Below are 25,896 nucleotides of genomic sequence, written 5' to 3'. Positions count from 1 at the left end.
TTATTTTTAAAAGGATTCTATTGACTAAAGATACCTAAAGCCTGATTTCTAGGCCAAACTCACCAACGTATAATTGCAGATACCAACAGCCCATAGATATCCCAACAATAATGCTGTAAATCTCATAAACAATCACATAGGGATAGTCCTGTGCACAACTGGGCATTGAGTATAAGAGTCAGGAAGTCATGATGTATCCCTATAAGACTTTGGTTAGGTCACATTTAGAGTATTGCATGTAGTTCCAGTTGCCGCATTGCAGGAAGGAAGTGGAGACTTTGGTGAGGGTGCAGAAGAGATTTCCCAGAATTCTGCCTCGATTAGAGGATATTAGCCACAAGTAGAGCTTGGAAAAACTTGGATTATTTTCTTTAGAATGCCAAAGGTTGAGGGGATCTTGACAGAAGTGTATAAAATGATGAGAGGCATAGATAGGGTAGACAGTCAGAACCTTTTTCCCAGGTTGTGCCTAGGCAGATGAGATCAGTTTATCTTGGCATTGGGTTCAGCACAGACATTGTGGGCCAAAGGACCTGGTCCTTAGCTGTATTTTTCTATGTTCTATGATGAATGATAACATTAAGAACAAGAGTGGTGATTTCAAAACAACTATGATAATAGATTGACAAAACTTTAATCTGAACATTGACAATGTTATGTTTAAGAAAGAACTGCAGATGCTGGAAAAATCGAAGGTAGACAAAAAAGCTGGAAAAACTCAGCAGGTGAGGCAGCACCTATGGAGCGAAGGAATGGACAATGTTATAGTTGGGGGAAAAAAGTTTCGAAATTAAACAAGATTGCATGAGCAAATCATAAATGATTCCATTTATGTATTTAGATGATAGTGTGGGAGGAGAATTGAATCCATATTTTTATGTAAATGCTCAACACCAATAATTATGGCTGATTATACAATCAAAAGTAGATTGAAATCACTGATGAAAAATGTTTTGATTTTCTTCAGTGTATGCAGGCCTTTCTTTAAAAGATTCCCAATTGTATTGAGGGATACAAGGCTAAATTCACATTTGACAAGATACCAAACTGAAACATTGCAGGCTTTGTCTTGTTCCCTGAGATTACAACACAAAGATAAAGGGAGAACTTCAGAAGCTGAACATGTAATGTGGATGAAAATACAGCTGAGTGACTGGAGCAAAGCACCAGATGGCAAACATTATCCTTGGCCTATCTTAAGACTTTTGTGTGAAGTTGATAGGTGCAAAACATTTCAGTAAACTTGAATTATCCTACACATATAGTCAGCTCAATGTAAACAAGGAGATCAACAATGCTTGATGAATAATACTGATGCCGATAATAAAGCCTAGGTGTATACCCAAAACTACAACATGGGATAAAATATTTTTTCAAGCCATTGTGGACAAGATATTTGAAAGCATTTATCTCTGTAATAAAAGAAGTGTATTGACCATCACACAGCAATGGAGAAACAAGGGTTGAGAGTACTCAAGTAGACTTCATAATCACAACATAAAATGGAAATAAAGTAAGTTTTCTTCACTCCAAACATACAGGGCCAAAGAAAATTGACTAAAATCATGAAAGAGGATGGCATTATTATTGAATAGCTGAGGGTCAGAGAATGTTATTTGTCAGAGAATGTCCTTTGGTATTTCCTCAACTACATTAATTTTGTGCAGTACATCCAGCTTTTGCCCAGAGTACATCTAGCTATAGCTCCACCAGGAACCAGACTTTACACATGTAATATATATGTAATCCTCGTTATAATGGACCACGGTGGAGGGGTGGGGGGAGAATGATGTCCGTTATTGCTGAATGTCCGTTATAACCGAATAAATATGGTACAGTAAATCTGTACAGTATTGGAAAAACAGCCAATAAACATACACTAAACAAGTCACACAATAAAGAGGAAAGGTAAACACAGACTGAGACACGGTTCACTCAAACCACCTAGTGGTCACTCCGTGAAACAACAAACTCGGTCCTTTGTTCCCGATATGAACGGACGCCTTGGTTACAACAGATTTTGTCCGCTATAAACAAAATCCGTTATAAAGAGATTCATAATAATGAGGGTACATTACATAACCTGATGAGCTGCAAGGTCTTCACTTTTACGATAAATTAGCACAACTGATTTTGATCAAATTCAATTGATCTAAATTTACAGGGCTATTCACAATGAAGAAAGGAAATATTAAATTACCTTCTTCATCATCACAGGATATAAATATCCCTCTGGAATTTAAATATGCAGCAATTAAATAACGGTCTCTGAAGCTGAATTATTAGTAGACACATTTATGAACATAAGAAGAAGGAAATGTTCATTATTTATTCATGTGAAATAGTTTGATAATATTAATAAATAATAATTCAAGAAATTAAGTATAAATCTGAAATTATCTGAACACACCACCAGAATTTTAATATTAAATCTTGATTTAATTGGATAAACTGGACATCACCAGCTCTGCTATATATCTGTATAGCTGTGCCATTGTTTTGTTGAAGAATACGTACTAAGTAATGAAACAAATCACAACACAGCTTAAAGCTACATTGTTAATTTATATTGCAGAGAACTTTTGGGGAGGGAAAAATAATGTTTCTCGACACTTTGGGGTAAATGTTGCTTGGAATTACAACCACATTGTCCCCATACTGGGTTGGAAGCTTGCTGGGCCTCTGGATTCTGTAAGCATTGCGAGTCCTCAGCGAGTCTAACCTCTGCAATGCACCAAACAGCTCCTCATAGATGGCAAAGCTGAACCCAAGGAACAGCACTGCTCCGTGTCAGGATGCGAACCACCTTTATATTTTTGAAGAAATATTTATAAAAACATACAATTTTTTAGAAATCATTAAAAGTTAAATCAGGATGAATTACCTTTCCAAAACATTTTTTAAATGATTTTAAACATTCCTTGCGTCAATGGCAGATTATTTCAGAACACCTTGCCACATGACAATAGTTTATAGCAATGTTACAAAATTTTGAGATTTTAAAAATCAAGTCTGTAATTTATCCCATCAGATAAAGCATAAAAATAAGTTTAATTTGACACCTAATTCACTTTCATATCTCAAGTATTTAAAAAGTTATGGCCATTTTCATACTGGGAAATGAGCATCTTGTTCCCTATTGATTTTCTATGGACATAACAAAAAAGCTGTGATCGTGAACAGTCAAAAGCCCATAACTTTCTTTAAAATTAAGAGAACTGAATGAAATTTTCAGTTATCATAGATTGAAGCATTCTGAAACAAATATAAAATAATCTTACTTGAATGACCTGAAATTAAAGCATATAATTAGTTAGTTACCTAATTGTAGCTAATTTCAGACTTCAATTACTAGATCTAAACATCTATCCATTTCTTAATAAATAATTAACATTTTTAAATAGCCTAAATGTCCAAATAATATTCACAAATAATTCACAATAAAACATGATTTTTAAATCTCATTTACATTAATTTATAGACCAAATGGAAGGAATTTAGTGTTTAATTGCTGTAAATAAATGCCCATTTAAATCAGCTTTCCAGTGGGTTCCTGTGAACGCGCTGGTTTAGAACATTCACATTGCGGTAGATTTGTGCCCCAAATGCCGAGAAAAATACTGCGGGATATAATGGGCCCAAAATGAGCTACTCGCAATATTAAACTTTGTATAAAGGGATCTTTAGAAGCCCTTTTTAATGTAAAAATATACAGCTTACCATCAATTGTCTGCTTTATGAGACCCTGCGGTTGCTGGTGGTCGCGGGTTTAGAGATTGATTTTTAAACTACTATAACTATTATTCAAGGCCTTTAAAACTAATAATAGCTTTTGCGACGGGGTCTTCCAGCGATTTTTCGTTAATAATTAACTAGGCTGAACATCTTCGATTTGAACAGCCTAGAGAAAATCGCGTTTTAAACCCGCCCCCCTCTAAACGGCGCCAAAATCGCGCACACCCGCAGCGACAGATTTTCAGCGACGCTTCAGGTACGCTTTGCAACATACCTACAGTTTAGCCCTTAACAGGACCAAACCTCTACAATGACACCCATCATTTGAGAATTGTGTACCTGAAAGCCTCAATAAGTCGTTCTACTTTCTGAGCTTCGCCTTGGACCCGAATGTGTGCCTGAAACTTTCTGAGTGCTTCATCCAATTCCATTCCTGAAAAATCCATCTCATCAACAACACAGCTGAAATAAAAATCATACCATGATATTTAAAAAATATATATATATATATATATTGTGGTATTTATAATGCAACAAAGACTTTCATAAGGAATGAAGATATTATAATACATTTTATATTATAAAACAATTTGTAATATAGGTATAAATTGTAAAAAGACTTTGGAAGATCGATACAATTGTTTAGCATTTATGATATTAGGAATAATCAATGCTATTGATTTAAATGATGGCGGAAGCATCTGTGAGATTTTGCTTCTCCATTATTCTTTTTCCTTTGATTTGCCACTTTATCAAAGCCACTCATTTTTCACCAAAAGGGAAAAGAGTGGCAAAACTATTGGCTACCCTTGCCAACATCTCCCTCTGACTAAACAACTGTTTCCTCTGTGTGGCTATTAAGCAGGAAACACTAAAACAGTCAGGCTAAGAGCTAAGAAAGACACAGAGAAGTGAAGTATATTTTAAATAAACCAGATTAGTAGTATATAGATCTCATGTTATCTATACAGGATCAGGAAGTGGAAGTTGCAAGAGAGCTCATGAACAACTTCAGTGAGCTATTAATAATGCTATTTAATTATATTTGTCTCTGAGATAGGATTCAGTTGAGAGCTTTCTTTGGCATTGAGTTGAGGAAAATAATATGTTTGAATCATTATAATACATATGTGACTTGCACATCTTTAATTTTTCAGGATAATATTTTTTTTAAATCGCAATAGCAGTGAGCTAAACTGGATTCACCATAGCATTTCAGCAAAAGAGTCACTGGAAAGTAACAAACAAATGCTAAATTTGTATTTTATGTTGGAATTGTCTACACAATGTTCAAACTTTTCAAAGGACAATTGAGGTAGAAACATTAAAACATTATGAAACTCAAGATGTCAAAATAAAATATCACTTTTTTACAAAATCAACACAAAAACCACAATTTCAGATCCTGTTATTTTAGCTCAACCATCAAGCCCAGTTAACTGTAGCCTCATCAGCCAACTCTCAATGATGGAACAAAGTGCTTTGAAGCAGCACTTAAAAATAACCTGTTCACCAATGTGCAGTTGGGTTCTGCAAGAATCACTCAACTCCAAACCTCGATATACAATGGAAAAATTCCAGAGTATCTGGCCAAGAGGCACTCAGCATATTAATATCGGTCAATGAGCATTGAGGAGAAAGCTCATCACTTGCAACAGTCATAACCACGTGAAGGATGAGGCTTGCAGTTCTTCAAGGCCAAATATCTCAGCCCAGAAATTAATTATGCTGAGTTGATTAACACATGGTCCGCAACTCAATTATCTTGGCTGTTGCAATAAATATTTGTTCCCCATCAACCCACAACATCTTTCAACCCTGTCCTCAATGTTGTCCAAGTCCTATTGCATGTAATTAAAGACTACTGCAGTATCTGAGCAATCTTTTTCCCATTTTGAAAGAACCTACATGCAACACAATCATCAGCAAACAACCACTGACCTGTAACTTAAGTAACCACTCCTTCCACCCTGAGTCGGAAGGGTATCATCTACATGCACAATGAAGCAAGCTTCAGGGCCTCTGAGACAATACATCCCAAACTTAGGAAATCTACTTTTGTACTTGTACATATTTTATTATGAATAACATTTGTGTTAGAAATTAAAAATCTACCTGGGGTAATACGATCAGCTTCAAAACCCTACACAACAACATTTTTATAGTACCTATATTGCAAGGTCTGCATTGGTTTAAGGAGATTGCCATTACATCCTCAAAGGCTCATAGTTAATTATGGAACTGAAGAAAAACTATCGTTTGCTGTGTTTTGTTCGATTGAGAAATTAAACAAACAGCTATTTTAAATCCAGAACAGAATCTATAAGAGCAAAGGAAGTTTTCCAGGTAATGGTCAGGATTTTATTCCCAACTGCCAAACAGAAGTTCCTTGGTTCTTGAGTTTACCACCCAACATAGAATAACCAGTGAAGTCAGACATTTTTAAATTATGGAAATCTCACAATTCTTTGTGCAACACTTACTCAAGTACATCTCGGTTGAACTGTTTCTGGCGATTGCCCAAAAACTCGCCAATCATCTGTCTGCTGAGGCCTTTTCTCTGCAGGAGGAAGTGTGCTACACCAACAGGGGTATCAGGAACGAATCCACGCTCAATCAGATACTGTACACCTTTCTCAGGTTTCCTATGTAAAAAGAAATGAAAAGCCGAGTTAGAAATTAACTTATGTTATGAGCTGATGTGCCTGAAGAAAAAAGTCCATTGTCCAATGTTATGTTTATCACTTGAAATCTGCAGATATACGTGCAGACTGCAACAGAGTTTATCTCTGAATAAAGTCAGGGCAACTACTAGGTAGTACAACTATGAGAAAATAAGAATCCTCAGGGAATAATTACTTTGTTCATTCAGATCCTTTGAAGCAGCAAATATTCTGTGGGAATTTCACTTTGCACTGCAGCAACTATAGAGCCAGAGAGAGCCAAGTTATACATTCAATGTGTAAGAAAGGACTGCAGATGCTGGTTTAAATCGAAGGTAGACACAAAATGCTGGAGTAACTCAGCGGGACAGGCAGCATCTCTGGAGAGAAGGAATGGCTGACGTTTGGGGTCAAGACCCTTCTTATACACTCAATGCACTAACTGATAAAGGCCAATATATTAAAAGCCCTCTTGACCACCTTATTTACCTGTGATGCACTTTCAATGAACTATGTACCTGCACACCGAGTATTCACTTCCCATGCAAAGATATAATTTACATATTTGTCAACATCGCAGATGCACCACCTGCTGTTAATGTAAAGAGCAGTGCTAAGTATTAATGGAAAATATTGTAACATAACTTTCACTGCCTAATCACCTCCTCTTAACAACCAACACCAAATACACCATGATCTACATCATGATGAAGCAAATGACACAAAATTTAACTGGATGATCTACACAGATATTGTGGCTATGTGAGGTAATCAGAAGCTGGATGTAATACTGTGTAGGACTTGCTTCCCAACTCCTTAAATACTTACAATCATCCAAAGGAGACAAATCAGGAATGTCATGAAAATCACCCAAGTTGCCTCCATACCATCCAGGGCAAATTCATTTGACTGACATCCAATGCTCCACCTTGTATGCATGCTTTCCCTGCCTGTATGCATTCTGTAGCTGCAGTGCATGCCATCTACAAAATGAACTGCAAGAATTCAAACGGTTCTCTGGTACCATCTCCCAAACCATCCTCCTCTACACAAGATAGATACAAAATGTTGGAGCAACTCAGTGGGACAGGCAGCATCTGTGGAGAGAAGGAATGGGTGAGGGTTCGGGTCAAGACCTTTCTTCAGACTGAGAGCCAGGGGAGGGGGAGATACAGAGATAAGGAAGTGTAAGGTGTGAGAAGGAGACATAAAGGGGGGTGAAGGTCATGGAAAATGTAGAATAGATCATTGTTAGCTAGGAGAATGTAACAAACAAAGCAAACAGAGATAAAATGGAATCAGTGACAGTCAGACTGGTCAGGGAACTTGGAAGGGGGAGGGATGGAGAGAGAGGGAAACTAAGGGTTACTTGAAGTTAGAGAAGTCAATATTCATACCACTGTGGTGTATGCTTCTTACGTAAAATATGAGGTGCTGTTCCTCCAGTTTGCGTTAGGCCTCACTCTGATAATGGAGGAGGCCCAGGACAGAAAGATCAGTGCGGGAATGGGAGGGGGAGTTAAAGCGTTTAGCAACCCGGAGATCAGGTAGGCTTAGACAGACTGAGCAGAGGTGCTCAGCGAAACGATCACCAAGCCTGCACTAGGACTGACCAAATTCCTCCAGCATTTTGTGTCTATCTTCGGTTTGAGCCAACACCTGCAGTTCCTTCCTACACTCCTCTACACAAGGACAGACAATGGTAATGGACACAAAATAACTATATTAGCTCCAAGTACAACGCACTCCCCATCTCAAAAGTTTATTGTCAATTGCATGAGTATGGTGACATAAAAACAGATACCAGCATTTTGTTACAATCTTGTAGCTCCCTGCCTAAAATCAATATTGGAGCACCTTCATCAACACACAGCACACTATTGCCTTTCGATGCCCCCCCCCCCCCCCCCCCCCATCAGTCTGAAGATCTTCTTAATAACAAAACTGTTCTCCACTGGCTTTTACGTAGTTGGCAAGTCAGGTCCTCCCAACACAGGGAAAGTTCTGTCTCTCAGTCAGTTGATTGCTGAACCCTGGACATCTGTGATCCACCATGTGCAGTCCAACAGAGGAAGAAGCATCTTCCGCTGACTTCCCTGCACTAAACTGGATAAAATACTTGCTGAAAACCCCAGGTCAATTAATTCCAAGAACATTAACTGGTTACAATCAGAAGATAGAATACAAACTAACTTTTTATGTTTCATTCACTTAAGTGTAACACTATTTAGTATACTTGTTATTTTGTTACTTTTAAATTCTTTGAAATCTCTCTTTTATCCAGTCCATATTTCATTTTTTTCCAATATTTAAAAAAATCAAAGATATTAACAAACATTTTGGTTCCATTGGTAGTTTTGGCAACCAGTAAATTGAGTCTGAAGAAGGGTCTCGAACCCGAAACATAACCTCTTCCTTTTCTCCAGAGATGTTGTCGGACCCTTTGTGTTACTCCAGTTTTTTAGTCTATTTTCGGTTTCAACCAGCATCTGCAGTTATTTCCTACACAGCAGTACATTTGGGGGACTTGGCCTTAGCAGGAATTCTGCAAAAGAGCCTTTTTTTACCCTGCACCCTACCTTTCTAGTCATCTCAGAGCTACCTCCCCAGCATAGGACTGAGCCTAGGCTCCACTGCAGAAGATCCAACTCAAAAAACGCTGGTGAATCTCCTTCCAACACCTCGTGAACCTTTCTCTGGAAATCATAAACTTTCAGGAAGGTACACAAAAATGCTGGAGAAACTCAGCGGATGTAGCAGCATCTATGGAGCGAAGGAGATACGCAACGTTTCAGGCCGAAACCCTGGATTTCAGCCCGAAACGTTGCCTTTCTCCTTCGCTCCATAGATGCTGCTGCACCCGCTGAGTTTCTCCAGCATTTTTGTGTACCTTCGATTTTCCAGCATCTGCAGTTCCTTCTTAAACGCCTTCAATCCCACTCTATCTAATTGCCACCTCGGGGAGTTAAGGACTCATGACATTCTTCCAACCAAGTCATACTCGATGACGAGTTCCAGCCTAAGCAATATCCTTCCTACATCCTTTGCATGCTAAATTAGTTATTCTGTTCTCAAATTCCTTTTCAACTGAAATCATCTAATGCACTCATAAGTGCAATTTGAACACAGATGCTCATGAACTGTATGCCCATGAGATAAAGAGGACAAATGGAATTCTTTATTTTCAATATTCGGGCAAAGAATACGGAACAAGTTCAATTTAAATAGGAGATTGGCTAATTCAATGTTTGGAAAATTGTAGCAGATCTGAATCGCTACAAGAATTGTTGCAATTGGCTCGGTGAAAACCAACAATACATCCACATCACTCCTCTCTCTGACCAAAATAGTAGAGGGAAATCTATGATCATTGAATTACTGAATGATCTTGAGAGGATAGTGAAAACCTATTTCCGCTAGTTCGTCATTTGTGAACACAAAGTGAAATTATCATGGAATTATCATGGCATTCACAGATTGAGGAATAACAAATAAATAAATAAATAAATAAATAACTGACATCATAAAGGGATCAGGTTGGTTAATGTGAACTGAGCGGAGGTGCTGGGCGAAGCGATCGCCAAGCCTGCGCTTGATCTCACCGATGTAGAGCAGTTGACACCTCCTCCATGGCCAGAGTGAGTCCCACCGCAAATTAGAGGAGCAGCACCTCATATTTCACTTGGGTAGTTTACACCCCAGCGGTATGAACATTGACTTCTCCAATTTCAGGTAGTCCTTGCCTTCTCCCTCCTTCCCCTCCCCTTCCCAGCTCCCCCACAGCCTACTGTCACCGCCTCTTCCTTTCTTCTTTCCGCCCTCCCTCCACCCCCACATCAGTCTGAAGAAGGGTCTCGACCTGAAACGTCACATATTCCTTTGCTCCATAGATGCTGCCTCACCCGCTGAGTTTCTCCAGCATTTTTGTCCACCTTCGATTTTTCCAGCATCTGCAGTTCTTTCTTAAACAACTCTACAGGCAATGTAACACTTCTAAATTTTCATCCCTGTTGAAACCTGTCAAGAAATGTACACGCACCTTGCTTTCTAAAACTGTAATATGTACAATCAAATTTGTTTCATTTTCAGCCTTGTTGATACATATTGTCTAGGACAGTGGTGAATTACCCAGCCCTTCACCTAAATGGTGACATGGGATCTGTCATGTGTAACCGAAAATGCAGAGGGGCCACGGATTATTGCATACTGTACCAGTGGTGCACTGGAAAATCAGTCTGGATTTTTGAAATCAAAACTGGCTCATGATTTACTGAGTAGACACTGGATCAAGAGGTCAATTTCATTGCTACCTTTTAGTTGACTAAAGTACATCATGTAGGAAGTCAGGAACCATACATGAATCAGCGAGTCTCTGCTAAGTCTTTATCTTCGCTAGCTCTCCAATATTAATGCTAATGAATTCACTTTTGCACCCAGACTGCACATAAAGATTGCAGCCTTTGCTATCCGAGTGCAGCAATCTGTGGCCTTCATTAATTGCTATGCAGGATGCAGCTTTACAGACTACTCCATCTCCACCAGCACACTTTTGAGTTCCTCTCTAACTCAAACATTTCCCCTATCAATTACCCACTACCTAAATCTATTTATATCTTTAATTCTCACCTGGTATCTCTCATTGTCACAGCAACCCATGGGCCTGAAACAAAACGATCACTTTACCAGTGTGGCCCAGTATGCTCAGGTCACAGGGACACAAGGAACTGCAGATGCTGGAATTTCAAGCAAAAGTGCTCAAGTACTTCAGCGGGCCAGGCAGCATATGTGTAGAGAATATGCATTCCCTCCATAGATGCTGCCTGACCCGCTGAGTTATGTTATGCTCAGGTCACAGCTGCAATCTGTGAACATGCAGGCGAGTTTCTAATCCTCGCAGATTATTTCTGATTTTATCACTTCCGTCTCTTTTCCCTCCACAGCCCCCAACCTTATCGTTCACCAGCCCCGCATAGCTCAGTTTTACTGTCTCCAAAAATCCATAAATCCCATTCCTTCTCTCCGGAGATGCTGCCTGAGTTGCTGACTTACTCCAGCATTTTGTGTCCATCTTTGTTCTAATCCTTTTAAATGAGTGTAAATGATAAAAATATTTTGTTTTAAATAGGCAGGCCCAATTTAGGGATATTGTTGGGTAACGTCCGATGCTGAAACTGGAGGGAAATGTACAATAAAGCTCCCCAGGGGTCGGAACCCTTGTAAACATTGCTTTTCCTGCAGACACTAGGAATTGCAAATGATGATTTATAAAAAAAGGCACAACATGGGAGAGGTCCCTTCCGACCTACATTCGGGAAACTACGCATGCCCTCCAATTCTTCAATAGATTTAAATGACCTCCATTCCCCACCAGCAAGACCTGACACAACCCGAGCAGTTCCCCTCCACTAACACTCTCCTCCGCCTGGTGGAACTTGTCCTCACAAGTTCTCTTTTGACTTCTCTCACTTCTCCACAACCTGAATTGTGGCCCCTGCTCATACTGTGTCAATACATTGAAACCTTGACACGTGGAAACAATATCAATTGATGACATGCAACAAGTATTTAACGTTACTATCAGCAATGAAGTGTGCCTATACCAGTGGAAAACAATGTAGGCCTTGGCCAAGGCCGGAGTAGCATGAAAATAGTCTAGTCCAGCATTACTTGTGAGACTGCCTTAGCTCAGCTACTATTGTGGTGCCATCAATGATGGAGTATTCTCTGATATGCAGGCAATGCCTTTCTGAACTTAAATATATTATATTAAGTCATATGGAGATGATAGCCAAATTGTCAGAGAGGAAAGTTATCCATGTAATTATGAGCGGCAAGTGTAAGACGGCAAACAGAATCCAGTCCAGAGAAGACCAAATTGATGTAGGCCAAACTAGACATAAAATACACAATAAATAATTGCATACTGAACAATGTAGATTGGCAGAGCAATCTTAGAGTCAACTTGGAATGATTCCTGAAGATAATGTGAAAGATAGTTAATGATTTTAAGAATGTTTGCATGATATTTACTTTTACTGCTTGTGGTATTGCTTGACCTTAAGAACAAAGTACTTATGGTGTAACAATCAAAAAGACTAGACTACCAACTTGCAGAACTGGGCAAGGTTCTGGTTATGTCATTACAGGAGTGTCAACACGAAAGAGGATACAAAGAAAACACATCAGGATATTGTCAGAACTGCAGAATTCTAATAGAGAGGTTTGCAAGCATGGGGATCACAAATTAAATCTGATTAGCTTAGACATTGAATAGGATGGATCCATTTCCGTTTGTAGAAAATTTAAAAACTAGGGGACAGAGATGCAAGATCGTTGATAGAAAATTGCTGCCTGAGATGTCCTTTCACAATGGGAGCTTATGCACGTAAAATGACAAATGATTATTGCACACAACAAAATCGAGTTAGGGGAATCGTGCTGCACATATACACAATATCTTGCAGATAACATACCCTGGAAGAAACGGACATATTTACATTATTTCAGTGGCAATGCCAGTGTGATTTAATTTCTCGCCTACTACATCATCTTCATCAAACTGCAGCATCTGATAAAGTAAAGTCCCGACCTGAAATGTCACCAGTCCATTCCATTCCCTGATGCTGCCTGAACCGCTGAGTTACACTTTGTGCTTGCTGCTTCTGTTGGCATCCTGTGCACTGTTGTTGGTATTTCCTGCGTTATATGCAAGATGATACTGCAAAAGTTCTTAATTTACTGCAACTCATCAAGGGTGTCCAAAAAAAGAAATATGATGCTTTACAAATGGAAGGTTATTTCTATATTGTATTGATTAAGAGCCCCTCATATTATTCTCCATAATTCCTTAAAATTCAACATCAACAAAAGTCACCTTCCTGAAAGTTTATGATTTCCAGAGAAAGGTTCACGAGGGGTTGGAAGGAGATTCACAAGGGTTTTTTGAGTTGGATCTTCTGCTGGACAGGAAGCTTACTTGGAGTGGAGCCCAGGCTCAGTCTTATGCTGGGGAGGTAGCTCCGACATGATTAGAAAGGTAGGGTGTAGGGTAAAAAAAGGCTCTATTGCAGAATTCCTGATAAGGCCAAGTCCCCCAAATGTACTGCTGTGCAGGAGGTAACTGCAGATGCTGGTTGAAACTGAAAATAGACACAAAAAACTGGAGTAACACAAAGGGTCAGACAGCATCTCTGGAGAAAAGGAAGAGGTGATGTTTCGGGTTCAAGACCCTTCTTCAGACTCAATGTACTGGTTGCCAAAACTGTCAATGGAACCAAAATGTTTGTTAATATCTTTGATTTTTTTAAATATTGGAAACAAATGAAATATAGACTGAAAAATAGATTTCAAATAATTTAAAATGAACAAAATAACAAGTATACTAAATACTGTTACACTTAAGTGAATTCAACATAAAAAGTTAGTTTGTATTCTATCTTCTGACTAGCCAGTTAATGTTCTTGGAATTAATTGACCTGGGGTTTTCAGCAAGTATTTTATCCAGTTTAGTGCAGGGAAGTCAGCGGAAGATGCTTCTTCCTCTGTTGGACTGCACATGGTGGATCACAGATGTCCAGGGTTCAGCAATCAACTGACTGAGAGACAGAACCTTCCCTGTGTTGGGAGGACATGACTTGCCAACTACGTAAAAGCCAGAGGAGAACAGTTTTTTATTAAGAAGATCTACCCTAATAGAAAATGCACCAATCTGTAGCCTAAATAAAGAACAATAATAACAATATTTAAAGCTATCAATAAACCAACAACTCTTAAAAATCGGTCACATTATAGGGCAGCAGAGTGGCACAGTGGTAGTGTTGATGCCTTACAGCGCCACAGACCTGGGTTCACTCCTGACTATGGATGCTATCTGTGCGGAGTTTGTAAGTTCTCCCTGTGATAGCGTGGGTTTTCTCGGGGTGCTCCGGTTTCCTCCCACGTTCCAAAGAGGTGCAGGTTTGTAGGTTCTGTAAAATTGCCCGTAGTGTGTAGGATAAAACTGGGGCGCAGGAGATTGTTGGTCAGTGCGGATTTAGTGGGACGACGGACCTGTTTACATGATGTACCTCTAAACTAAACTAAATTCCACACCTTATGAGAGATTAACATTTCCTGGGGCTCTGGACAAATAACAGGAGGCTCCCCTGCATATTATTCTTGCCAGGAGTAGAAGCCCTGTTGTATAACTGAAGATTCTGGCAGCTGCAAAGCCTCATAAGCCAAAATGTCTCCAATAACTATGGACATTTCATTAAATGATATTAAATAAGGCAAAGAGAAAGAATAAAGCTTAATACAGGATCTGTTTGATACTCATTCACACATTCTGATCAATTTGAAATTGGTATTTGAAACATCCTAAAATTGTTTGATTTTAAACTCGGAGGTATTAAAGATAATACATCAGAAAAATACATGAAAGTTTAAGTTTGAAAAGCTAAGCATTCACACCTTTCTCCTTTTTCTCACAAGATGACCATTTTCCACTTCCCTAAGTCAAGAATATAATTAACAAATACACTTTCAAATATGGGCCCGTTGCTCAATCAAAAAGCAATAAAGGGGCAGCTTTAAATTTCACAGATCAACATCAGAATTTGAGCAAAATTTGAGATGGAAAGATAAGTAAAAACAACATACTTATTGAAGAGGTTTAGACCAATACGGTAGTGGCGTTTCCTTATGATATCATTGCTAAATGCAGGCGAATCCCAGCTGTTTCGTGTTTCCTTGTGATATGTTTGTTTGCTCAAAGTTTGTTCTCGTAAACTATCTCTGGATGAGGATTCTGAGCTGCAGTTTATCGTATCATTGGAATTGGAAGTGCTATTGATACTGTCATTATCCCCATCGGAAAAGTCAGACTCTGATTTGCTTTGTCGATTTGCTGAGCCGTTTATAGCAAGATGGCTGTCAATCTGACGTGGTCGATGGCGAGCAGATTCTTCATCACGATGGTGTATTCTAGTGGGTATTGAATGTGATATGTGTGTTATGTGTTTGGGACTTCCACGCTGGCTATTGGGATTTTGCTCATAGGCATTTTGTCTCTTTAGCGAGCCTCTTTCTGAACGGTCACTTAAATCCACTGAACTATCACTGGGCGGCTCAATCGTTAGCAAAGGGAGGTGATCAATACGAAGCCTCGCCTCCTGACACTCTAAGGAAGGGGTGCTCCTGCAGCTTGTATCCGTGTCCAGTTTGTCATCCCTGTGGGTCATGGACCAGTATTCCTGGGCAGAATTTATTGAACGGAGACGTAAATCTGATTCTGTGCTGGATGGCCTATCCACAGAATGTAACGATACCGGGAGTGGAGGAGAAAGCTCTTCCTCATCAATATACAGGGTGACATCACTGTATGATGCAGACATTTCATCCAACTTTCTGCGTTCAGCTTCATGAAGAGATTTAGCATAAGATATACTGTCCATCTCTTCATCCTTTTGCATATTTTCTTTATAACGTTTGGCCTGCTCAGTAGGATGCCCATCATCAGTGTGCAAGGTGCGGCAGTTTAGTGCGTCATCAATTGATTCTGCAAGTGATTTTACTTGCCTTGAGAAAGCATCCTCAAGCTCAGTTATTGCATCTGCAAAATCGTTGTTATTAGCTGGAGACTTCATCACTGCTGAATCTTCGAGATCTTCACAATCTGACTGAACAATAGCTCCTAATTTTCCTGCATCATCAGTCATAGACATCTGTTTTCCCTCAAAAAATGAGCTGTGGACTTTCTCAGGTCCTTCAAAGGAAAACTGCATTCTCATATTGGACAAAACAATGCGTCTGGACATGCGATTCTCAGACATAGAACTTCTCAGTCTTTCAAAGTTTTTGTTCATTTGATACTGGCGGAATGCTGTCTGAATGGTTCGAGCCGCATGTCTCGTTATGAAACGTCCTCCATATTTACGCTCAAGCATCTCCACCTGGAAAAGACAAATAACCTAGTTACCAGGTTTGAAAGCACATTTGCGCTGTATTTAACATAGAAACATAGAAAATAGGTGCAGGAGTAGGCCATTCGGCCCTTCGAGTCTGCCATTCAATATGATCATGGCTGATCATCCAACTCAGTATCCTGTACCTGCTTTCTCTCCATACCCCCTGATGCCTTTAGCCACAAGGGCCACATCTAACTCCCTCTTAAATATAGTCAATGAACTTGCCTCAACTACCTTCTGTGGCAGAAATTCCAGAGATTCACCACTCTCTGTGAAAAATATTTTTCTCATCTCGGTCCTAAAAGATTTCCCCCCTTATCCTTAAACTGTAACCCCTTGTTCTGGACTTCCCCAACATCGGGAACAATCTTCCTGCATCTAGCCTGTCCAACCCCTTAAGAATTTTGTAAGTTTCTATAAGATCCCCCCTCAATCTTCTGAATTCTAGCGAGGATTAACAATCCTAATTTTACACCGTTTGAAATGGCTTAAATTCTCAGTTTACAATTCAGTACTAATCTACTTTATTACGTATCATATAATTATTCAGTTGCAACAATTAACAGTTTAAATGTCCAAAACTATAATTGAAGTAATAGGTAGGCGGCGCGACTCTCGTCTGCAGCGGCCTCTGCAGTCCGTCTGCGTTTTTATTATTTTATGTCTATGTTTTTATGTAGTTTTTGTTATTTTTGTTGGGGTATGTGTGTGGGGGGGGTGGGGGTGGTGTGGAAGGGTTGGGGGTAACTTTTAAATCTCTCCCTGCACGGGAGACCCGACCTTTTCTTTGTCGGGTCTCCGTTGTCGTTGGGGCTGCAACGAGGAGCGGCCTCCAACATGAAGACCGGGGGCTCTGGTGCCGCCTACTCACCTCACCGTCGCGGAGCTGGCCGAGTCCAGAGCGGGTGGAGCTGTGGTGGACGCTGCTGCGGCCCGACACCCGGAGATTCGGTGGCTGCAACTGCGGGTTTGGCGGACGGCACCGGGAGCCCGCGGGTACCTGGAGTGAGACCGCTTTTCAGGGCTCCCGCAACGGCGACTTCTCCCGCCCGAGTTGCGGGGTTGAAGAGCTCCTGGAGCGGGGCCTTACAGCACCGCCCCGCGCGGCTTGGAATGGCGGCGGGTCTCTGCGAGCGCACGCCGGGGGCTCTAACATCTAGACCCGGTGTGTGACCTTGCAATACCCGGCGTGGCTTAATGGCCACGGGACAATTCGCCATCGCCCGCCGGGGGCTTTGACTTTGACTCTGACATCGGGGGGGGGAGTGCAGTGGAGAGAAAAGTTTTTTTGGCCTTCCATCACAGCAATGTGATGGATGTTTATGTAAAATATGTTGTGTCTTGGGTCTATTTGTTTGTAATGTATGGCTGCAGAAACGGCATTTCGTTTGGACCTCAAGGGGTCCAAATGACAATAAATTGAATTGTATTGTATTTAAGTGCACATTGCAGGATTATACCGATTAAGACAGAATTCTTTCAAGATAACAATAGAAAATATTGGAAACACTTAGATCTGGCAGCAACTGTGGAGAAAGCAAGAGTGGAAAGGTTTCAAATCTATGACCTTCAGTCAGAGTTGGGAAACGTTAAAGGTGAACGGTCTGAATGTTAAAGGGGAGGACGAGAGACAAACCACAAGATTTGTAATGGGGTAAAGGTTATGAGAGATCAGAAGGCAAAAATGAATGATTTGCAAAATAAAAGAGGGGGTAATGGTGTAAGTGCAAAAGGAAAAAGGTTGGTTCAGAAGGAGGGTTAAGTGGGAGAAGTGGAATCATTGTCTGAATAGAGGAAATCTAAAATTAACAAGTTGAAATACATTTAAGGAAGCAAGATTATTTCAATGCAGAATATTCCAGCTGTTTGTCGAGACCCTTCTTCAGTGAAGAAGAAGGGTCTGAAGAAGGGTCTCGACCTGAAACTTCACCCATTCCTCTCTCCAGAGATGCTGCCTGTCCCGCTGTTACTCCAGTATTTTGTGACTATTTTCGGTTTAAACCAGCATCTGCAGTTCCTTCCTACCCATTCCATTAAGAAAATTGTTTTCTCTCAATATGCAACACAGCCTACTTCTGCTAACATTTCACTCTATGCGTTCATCAAATCAGGCTGAATGCCTTATGCTTCCTGTTCAGTCCCCCCTGCAAAAAGAAAACCCTCTATGAGTTTCCAACTCTTCCAAAACATCACAGTTCACATCCTCAAACACATTTGCTCACCCTTCTGCAGAGAGAAAAGGAAGATGCTGTGTTTAAATAATGAGAGTTCTTTGAAAGGTTCTGAGTGAACTTGGCGAGATAGATACTATGAGGATTTTTCACTTTGTGAAGAGATCTAAAATGGGTGTTGTTTCACATTGGCTCTCTGAGAAAGAGTTCTCCCTAATTTCTGTTCTAAATCTGTAACTATGCCTCCAATATCCTACAGTATCTACCTCGCCAGAATCTGATATACTTCCATGACTTTCATAATTAAATTATGAAACCAATCTCTCTCTCTCAATGTCAGCATAATGAAGGAGCCGGTCATTGATGGGAAGCGGGATGGAATACATTCCCCAGACTATATCAATGGTGCTGAAGTGGAGATAGTCGAGAGCTTCAGGTTTCCAAATATAAGTATCACCAATAATGTGTCCTCATCCAAGCACATTGACATTATGGTCAACAAAGCACACCTATACCTCTACTTCCTAAGGAGAAGGAAATTCAGGATGTCTCCAATGATTAGCCAATTTCTACAGATGCACCAAAGAAAGCATCCAAACCAGCTGCATCACAGCTTGATATGGCAACAGTTCTGCCCAAAATCACAAGGAGTTGTGACCACAGTGCAGTCCATCACCCAAATCAGCCTCTGCACATTGACTCCATCTATACCAGGCTACCATGAGAAAGCAACTAATATAATCAAGGACCGCTCACATTCCCATAATTCTCTCTTCTACCCCGTTGGGGAGATGGTACAAAAGCTTGAAAGGATATATCACCTGATTCAAGAAAAGTTTATTTCTTGCTGCCATCAGACTTCTGAAGCGAGGAGTGAATTCCCCGATCTTCCAATCTACTTCTGCACTTTCTCTGCAGCTGCAATAGTATATTCTGCACTCTGTTCTGTTTCATTTTCTCGTTTGCATTACCTGACATACTCATGCATAGTACGCATGAAGTTTTTCCATTGTATTTTCATACATGACAATGATAAACCAATACCATTGCATTTCCTTATAAGACAGCTCCTTCATTCCAGAATTCAAATAAGTGAAATTTTGCTAATGCAAGTATATCCTTTCTTAAATTATGAAACCAAAAGCACCATGTGTGGTCTCACCAGAACCCTATTAAGTTATAGCAAGGCTTGTATCATAAATTTGATTGAGGATGGTCCAATGGCTGCCTTGCCAACAGTTTGTCTGTCCCTTCTTTCTTTTGTCATTTGTCTGTATGTGCTAAATATATGTTTTAGTGTTCCTTAGCTTGTTTATGTGGGAGGTGGAGCAGGGAGGGGTTTGGGGGAAACTTTCTCTAATCTCCTACCTCTATGGAGATGCAATTTTTACCATATCGTATCTCCGTCTGCACTGCGGCCTAACATCAAGGAGTTGGCGACCTTTGCTGGAGACCGACTTCGGGAGCTCTACCGCGGGAGCCTGCAGACTTACCATCGTGGAACCCGTGATCCCTTTGCCAGGGATCGACCTCTGAGCTCCAATTGCGGGAGCCCGCGGACTTTAACAAGCCCGTGGAGCTTGAGACTTCTGGTCAGAGAACGACTTCGGGAGCTCCAAGCCGCAGGTGCTTCGACCGCCCCAATGTGGGACCTTCAATCGCTCCTACATGGGAGCTTTGATCAGCCCAACGCGGAGGCTTCGATCGCCCCGACTGCGGGTGGTTCAACTACTATTTTATTGACCACAATAAACTTCTTGACCACAATAAACTGATCTTGAACCCTTGAAACCTATATCTAGAGGAGAGTCCATATTATGGAATATATAAATTATCATTAGAAATCAGTGAGGTGCCGGAAGACTGGAGGGTGGCTAATGTTGTACCTTTATTTAAGAAGGGCTGCAAGGAAAACCCTGGGAACTATAGTCCAGTGAACCTAATATCGGTGGTAGGTGGATTAGTGGAGAGGATTCTAAGGGATAAGATATAGATGCATTTTGATAGACAGGGACTGATTAGTTTAAATTCCATTTGGAATATTTTGGAGGACCAAGAAACCAAGGGATAGTCAGCATGGTTTGGCATGTGGGAAATCCAGATTTTCCAATTCCCTCAAAATTACAAGTCGTTCATCACTGTTCATTAAGGAAGCTTTATTGAATTATATCTAGCCTTGGCTTCAAAGTGCATTAGGTCTTTGACCAACAATAAAGTCCTATGTAATGGCTCACATTTTCATGCACACTTTACCACAGATATGGTAATAATTTGCAATGCATCACAGAAAACAATAACATGTCACTTAAGAATGCATGTCAAAATGTTTGCAGCATTATTTGATATTAGAGATCTTTAAAACACCAAGCCTTTAGTTTCCTCAATCTGGTGGAGCTCTGTGTAGGTGGTATTGTGCGGATGGGTATTCAAAATTACAACAAGATCTTGATCAGTTGGGCAAGTGGGCTGAGAAATGGTGAATGAAATTTAATGCAGATGCTTTGAAGTGATACATTTTGGAAAGTCAAAGCCGGGCAGGACCTTCACAGTGAATCACACGGCCCGGGGGAGTGTTGGAGAGAAGAGGGATCTAGGACCGCAGGTACTTTCCTTGAAAGTGGTATCACAGGTAGATAGGGTGGTCAAGAAGGCTTTCGGCATATTGGCCTTCATCAGTCACCGTATTGAGTATAGAAGTTGGGTTGGTATTTTACAGTTGGACAAGACAACAAAATGAAGCTACATTTGGAAGATAGTGTTCAATTTTGGTTACCCTGCTTTAGAAAATATGTTATCAAGCTGGAAAGAATCCAGAGAAGATTCACAAGGATGCTGCCACGACTAAAAGGCGTTAAGGGAGAGATTGGGCCAAGATACAGAGAAAAAGTAAACATGAACACAATTAAGCCATACAGAAATATCACGGGTAAAGCTATGGGAAGAAAAATACCTGAGTGCAGAAAATAGTTTTGCAGCATTGTAGCATTACACAACCTGAGAAAAAGTCCCATGTCTGCATTGGAAAATCAGTACTACACCCTAGCTGATGGGAGAAATGTTCGAAGAGTCTGAGAATAGAGGAGATAAAGCTGTTCCTAAGTTTTGTGCTATGTGCTTTCAAGCTTTCTATACCTTCTACCTGATAGAAGAAGGGAGAAGAGGGAATGACCGGGTGAAAACGGTCCTTGATTACATTCCCGAGACAGCATGAAATGTAGATGGAGTCAATGGTGGAGAGTGGGTCTGTGTGAAGGAGAAGGCTACATCCACAAGTCTCTGCAATATCTCGTGGTCTTGGGCAGAGTTGTTCTCAAACCATGCTGTGATGTAATCGGATAGTATGCTTTCTATAGTGCATTTTAGAAGCTGGTACATGCCAAACTTCCTTATTGGTCTCATGAGGTCGAGACGCTGGTAAGCTTTTTTGGCTGTAGCTTCAATGTGGTTGGTCCAGGACAGATTGTTGTTGATATGTGTTGGAACTTGAAGGTCTCAACCATTTCCACTTCAGCAGCATTGATGCTGATTGGGGTATGTACTCCACCATGCATCCTAAACTCAATAAGTAGCTCCTTCATCTTGCAGACATTGAGGGCGGGATTGTTGTCTTGATATCATATTACGAAGCTCTCTATCTCCTTCCTGTATTTTGTACTTCCTGTACTTTACCTGACCAAATGGTGCCAGCACAACAACCTGGCTCTCAACATCAGTAAAGCCAAGGAACTGATTGTGGACTTTGTTAGGGGAAGGATGAGGACCCACAATCCTGTTTACAGGTGGAGAGGGTCAAAAAATTAATTCCTGGGCGTGCATATTTCCGAAGATCTTTCCTGGACCCAGCACATTGATGCAATTATAAAGAAGGCACATCAGCGACTCTACTTCCTGAGAAGATTACGGAGATTCGGCATGTCAAAGAGTATTCTACAGGTCCACAGTAGAGAGCATACTGACTGGTTGCATCGTGGCCTGGTTCGGCAACTTGAACGGTCCAGGAGCGGAAAAGACTGCAAAAGTTGTGACCACTGCCCAGTCCATCATCGGCTTTGAGCTCCCCACCATCGAAGGTATCTATCAAAAGTCGCTGCCTCAAAAAGGCAGCTAACATCATCAAAGACCCACACCATCCTGGCCACACACTCATTTCACCACTGCCATCGGGAAGAAGGTACAGGAGCCTAAAAACTGTAACGTCCAGGTTCAGGAACAACTTCTTCCCAACAGCCATCAGGCTATTAAACACGACAACAAATAAGCTCTGAACAGCAACAGACTATTATTATTGCACTATATGTGTTATTTATTAAGTATGTGTGCATGTGTATACACATACTGAACTTTTTTGTCTTCTCCCGTTATGTACTATGTTTACTTATTCTGTTGTGGTGCAGCAAGTAAGAATTTCATTGTCCTATCTGGGACAGATGACAATAAAACACTCTTGACTCTTTCTTGACACATTGTTCAAGATCCGGATCACTACGGTGGTATTATCTGCAGACTTGCAGGTGGTGTTGGAGCTGAATTTGGCTGTACAGTTGTGAGTGTTTAAGAAGTATAGTTATATATAGAAGTATAGTGCTGACTCTTAGGTCTAGGAGTTTGGAGTTGAGTTTGGGTGGAATTATGGTGTTAAAGGCGAAGCTATAGTCAGCGTATAGTCAAGAGTCAAGAGTATTTTATTGTCATATGTTCCAGATAGAACAACAATACAAGTCTGACGTAGGTGTCCTTGTTATCTCGATTTTCCAGAGATAGGTCTTGATCCATGGAGATGACGTCTGCTGTGGACCTGTTGCAACAGAAGGCAAATTGCAGAGGATCGAGGGTGACTGGGAGGCTGAAGTTAATGTGGACCATCACCAGTCTCTCTAAGCAGTTCATGATGGTGGATATCAGAGCCACAGGACAATGGTAATGAACACCCACTGCCTTGCTTTTCTTTGGCATCAGGATGATGGTGGTCTTCTTAAAGCAGATGGGGACCTCGGAATTGGGTAGGAAGAGGTAAATGTTGTCTGTGAATAGCCCTGTCAGCTAGTTCATGTCGGCTCTGAGGGCACTCCCGGGGACTTCATCCGAGCCAATTGCTTTCCACCGATTCACTCTCTTACATTTGACAGTCTGCTACAGTGACCATTGGCACAGGCACAACCGAGGCTGATGAAACAGATGACATCCGTTCACCGACCTTCTGTTCAAAGCGAGCATAGAATGCATTGAGCTTGTCAGGGAGGAACATGTTGTTGCCAGCCCTACTTAACTTTGTAGCCTGTTCTAGCATCCTTGCCTAGCCACCATGACGAGGGTCCCTGTCATTGCCTTGGGACTATAGCTTAGTCCAAAATTCCCTCTTGGCATCCTTGATGGCTTTGCAAAGGTTGTAAATACATTTATTGTACCGCTTGAGATCATTTGACTTGAACACTGCAGATTTGGACTTCTAGGAGTGGACCTCACAGTTCATCCATGGCCTTAACTGCATTCTCGATTTGGACAAATATTGTCTCCTATGTTGACACTATTTTTATAGTATTATGATATATGAATATTCTGTTCCTACATCTTTAAAAAGCATTTTCTCAACGATTAGCCTTTAGTTTCCTGCTTTGTCTCCCTCCTTTCTTGAATTGCTTTACTACATTTGCCATTTGCCAGTTTGGGGCATCTTTTGAGAATCCAGGGAGCTCAGGAAGATCAAGAATCAAGAGTATTTATTTGTCATATGCTCCGGATATGAAGCAGAGCTATTAAATACTCACCGGCTGCAGGTTTAAAGGCACTATAGACACAACAATAAATTATCAGTTATTCTAAATAGGTGTGACAATGCAAGCACAAGTTTCTAAAGCATCCGCAGTAGTTCAAGGTCCAGTGATGGATAGGGCTGTGTTTAGGCTTGTTCAAGAACCAGATGAAGTTGTCTTTTAACCTGGAGGTGACATTCTTCCTGGCAAGGGTAGGGTAAGGGTAGTGTGATCTTTGATGATATTAGCTGCCTTCTTTGATGGTGGGAAGTCAGTACTCATGATGGACTGGGCAATATTCTGCAGCCGCCTTTGTTGACCATATTTCCACACGAGTCTGTGATGCAATCAGTCAGCATGCTCTCTACCACACACCTGTAGAAGTTAGATAGAATATTCGATGACACGCCAAATAATCCTCAAACTTCAGTGGAAGTTTTCTTTGTGTTTGCACCAATGTGCTGGGCCCAAGAAAGATCATCAGAGATGTCTAAGCCCAGGAGCTTGAAGTTGATGACTCGCTCTACCTCTGCCCTGCCAGCGAAGGCAGGTGTATGGTCCCTCAAATAGACATAAAATGCTGGAGTAACTCAGCAGGACAGGCAGCATCTTTGGAATGAGAAGAATGGATGATGTTTTGGGTCGAGACACTTCTTCAGTCTGTATTTTGTGTCTATCGTCGGTTTAAACCAGCATCTGTAGTTCCTTCCTACACGTATGGACTCTCGTCTTTCCTCTCCTGAAGTATCGGTCTCCCTCCAGCACTCTGACTGGTCAAGTGGACCCAAATGACAGTAACGTTGGCGGCATATTTTAAGATGGCATTAGAGTTGTGACTGGCTACACAGCCATGGGTACAAAGAGAATAGAGCAGGGGACTGAGCACACAGCAAAGATGTGTCTTGAGCTGATGGTCAGTGAAGAGAAGGTGTTGTTGATTGAAGTCTACACAATCAATAAATCCACTTATCTCCGTGGCACTTGTTTTACGATGCTGGCCATCAACTTCAGGGGACTCGTTATTTCTGTTAGTTTCATTGTTTCTGTTCTTCTGTGATAGTTCTTTGATACTTTTTTTGTTCTTTGATACTTTTTTTGCCTCTGAATTTGATACTTTTATTTTGTCTGTTTCATATGTATTAGTCCTCATTGGATGTTGGTACTCTGTAGAGAACATGTACTGACTGGTAATATGGACGATGTAGCAAAGAATTATAGTAATCAAAGTGACGCTCATTTTGTGTTGATAGGGTGAGTTTGGGAAATTCAAGATCAATTGTAGTGAACTGAGGAAAGGCTTGTGCATGCAAAATTAATTGCTAGCCACAAATCAGCTCTTTAGCTGCTCCAAAAGGAGAGAGAAGAAAATGGCAGCACAGGCCCAGACTAGGTACAGGTGCACAACCTTTTATCCGTAGTTCCGGAAACCGAAAAGCTCCGAAAACCGGACATTTTTTCCAGGATGTCGTCTGCACACCAAAGCTCACGTTTGGCGCCAAACTTGACCCGAAATGACCCATGGTCAACCCAGGTCTGTACTACTGTAGCGGCTGCCTCCTCCCCGGAGACCGGGGAGACACTTAAACATCTGTAAATCATTGCTTAAATGTTAGTCAGTTAGTTTGGAGGG

General features: G+C 40.9%; 1 protein-coding gene across 7 annotated transcripts in view; it reads right to left on the bottom strand.

Annotated features, from left to right (window-relative positions):
• Window positions 1–25,896, bottom strand: part of iqsec1 (IQ motif and Sec7 domain ArfGEF 1) — a 506,053-nt gene that overhangs the window by 42,763 nt on the left and 437,394 nt on the right. For all 7 annotated transcript variants that reach the window (XM_033037204.1, XM_033037208.1, XM_033037209.1 and 4 more), the window contains 3 exons: window positions 15,039–16,330; window positions 6,219–6,380; window positions 4,075–4,197 (listed from right to left, as the gene is read on the bottom strand). In XM_033037204.1, the coding sequence (XP_032893095.1) occupies window positions 4,075–4,197; window positions 6,219–6,380; window positions 15,039–16,330 (1,577 nt within the window). The remainder of the gene's footprint in view (window positions 1–4,074; window positions 4,198–6,218; window positions 6,381–15,038; window positions 16,331–25,896) is intronic.

This window comes from Amblyraja radiata, chromosome 18 (genome assembly GCF_010909765.2).
Source record: "Amblyraja radiata isolate CabotCenter1 chromosome 18, sAmbRad1.1.pri, whole genome shotgun sequence".
Taxonomy (NCBI): Eukaryota; Metazoa; Chordata; class Chondrichthyes; order Rajiformes; family Rajidae; genus Amblyraja; species Amblyraja radiata.
Note: the sequence above shows the minus strand (reverse complement) of the source record. Positions and strands in the feature narration are given on the sequence as shown.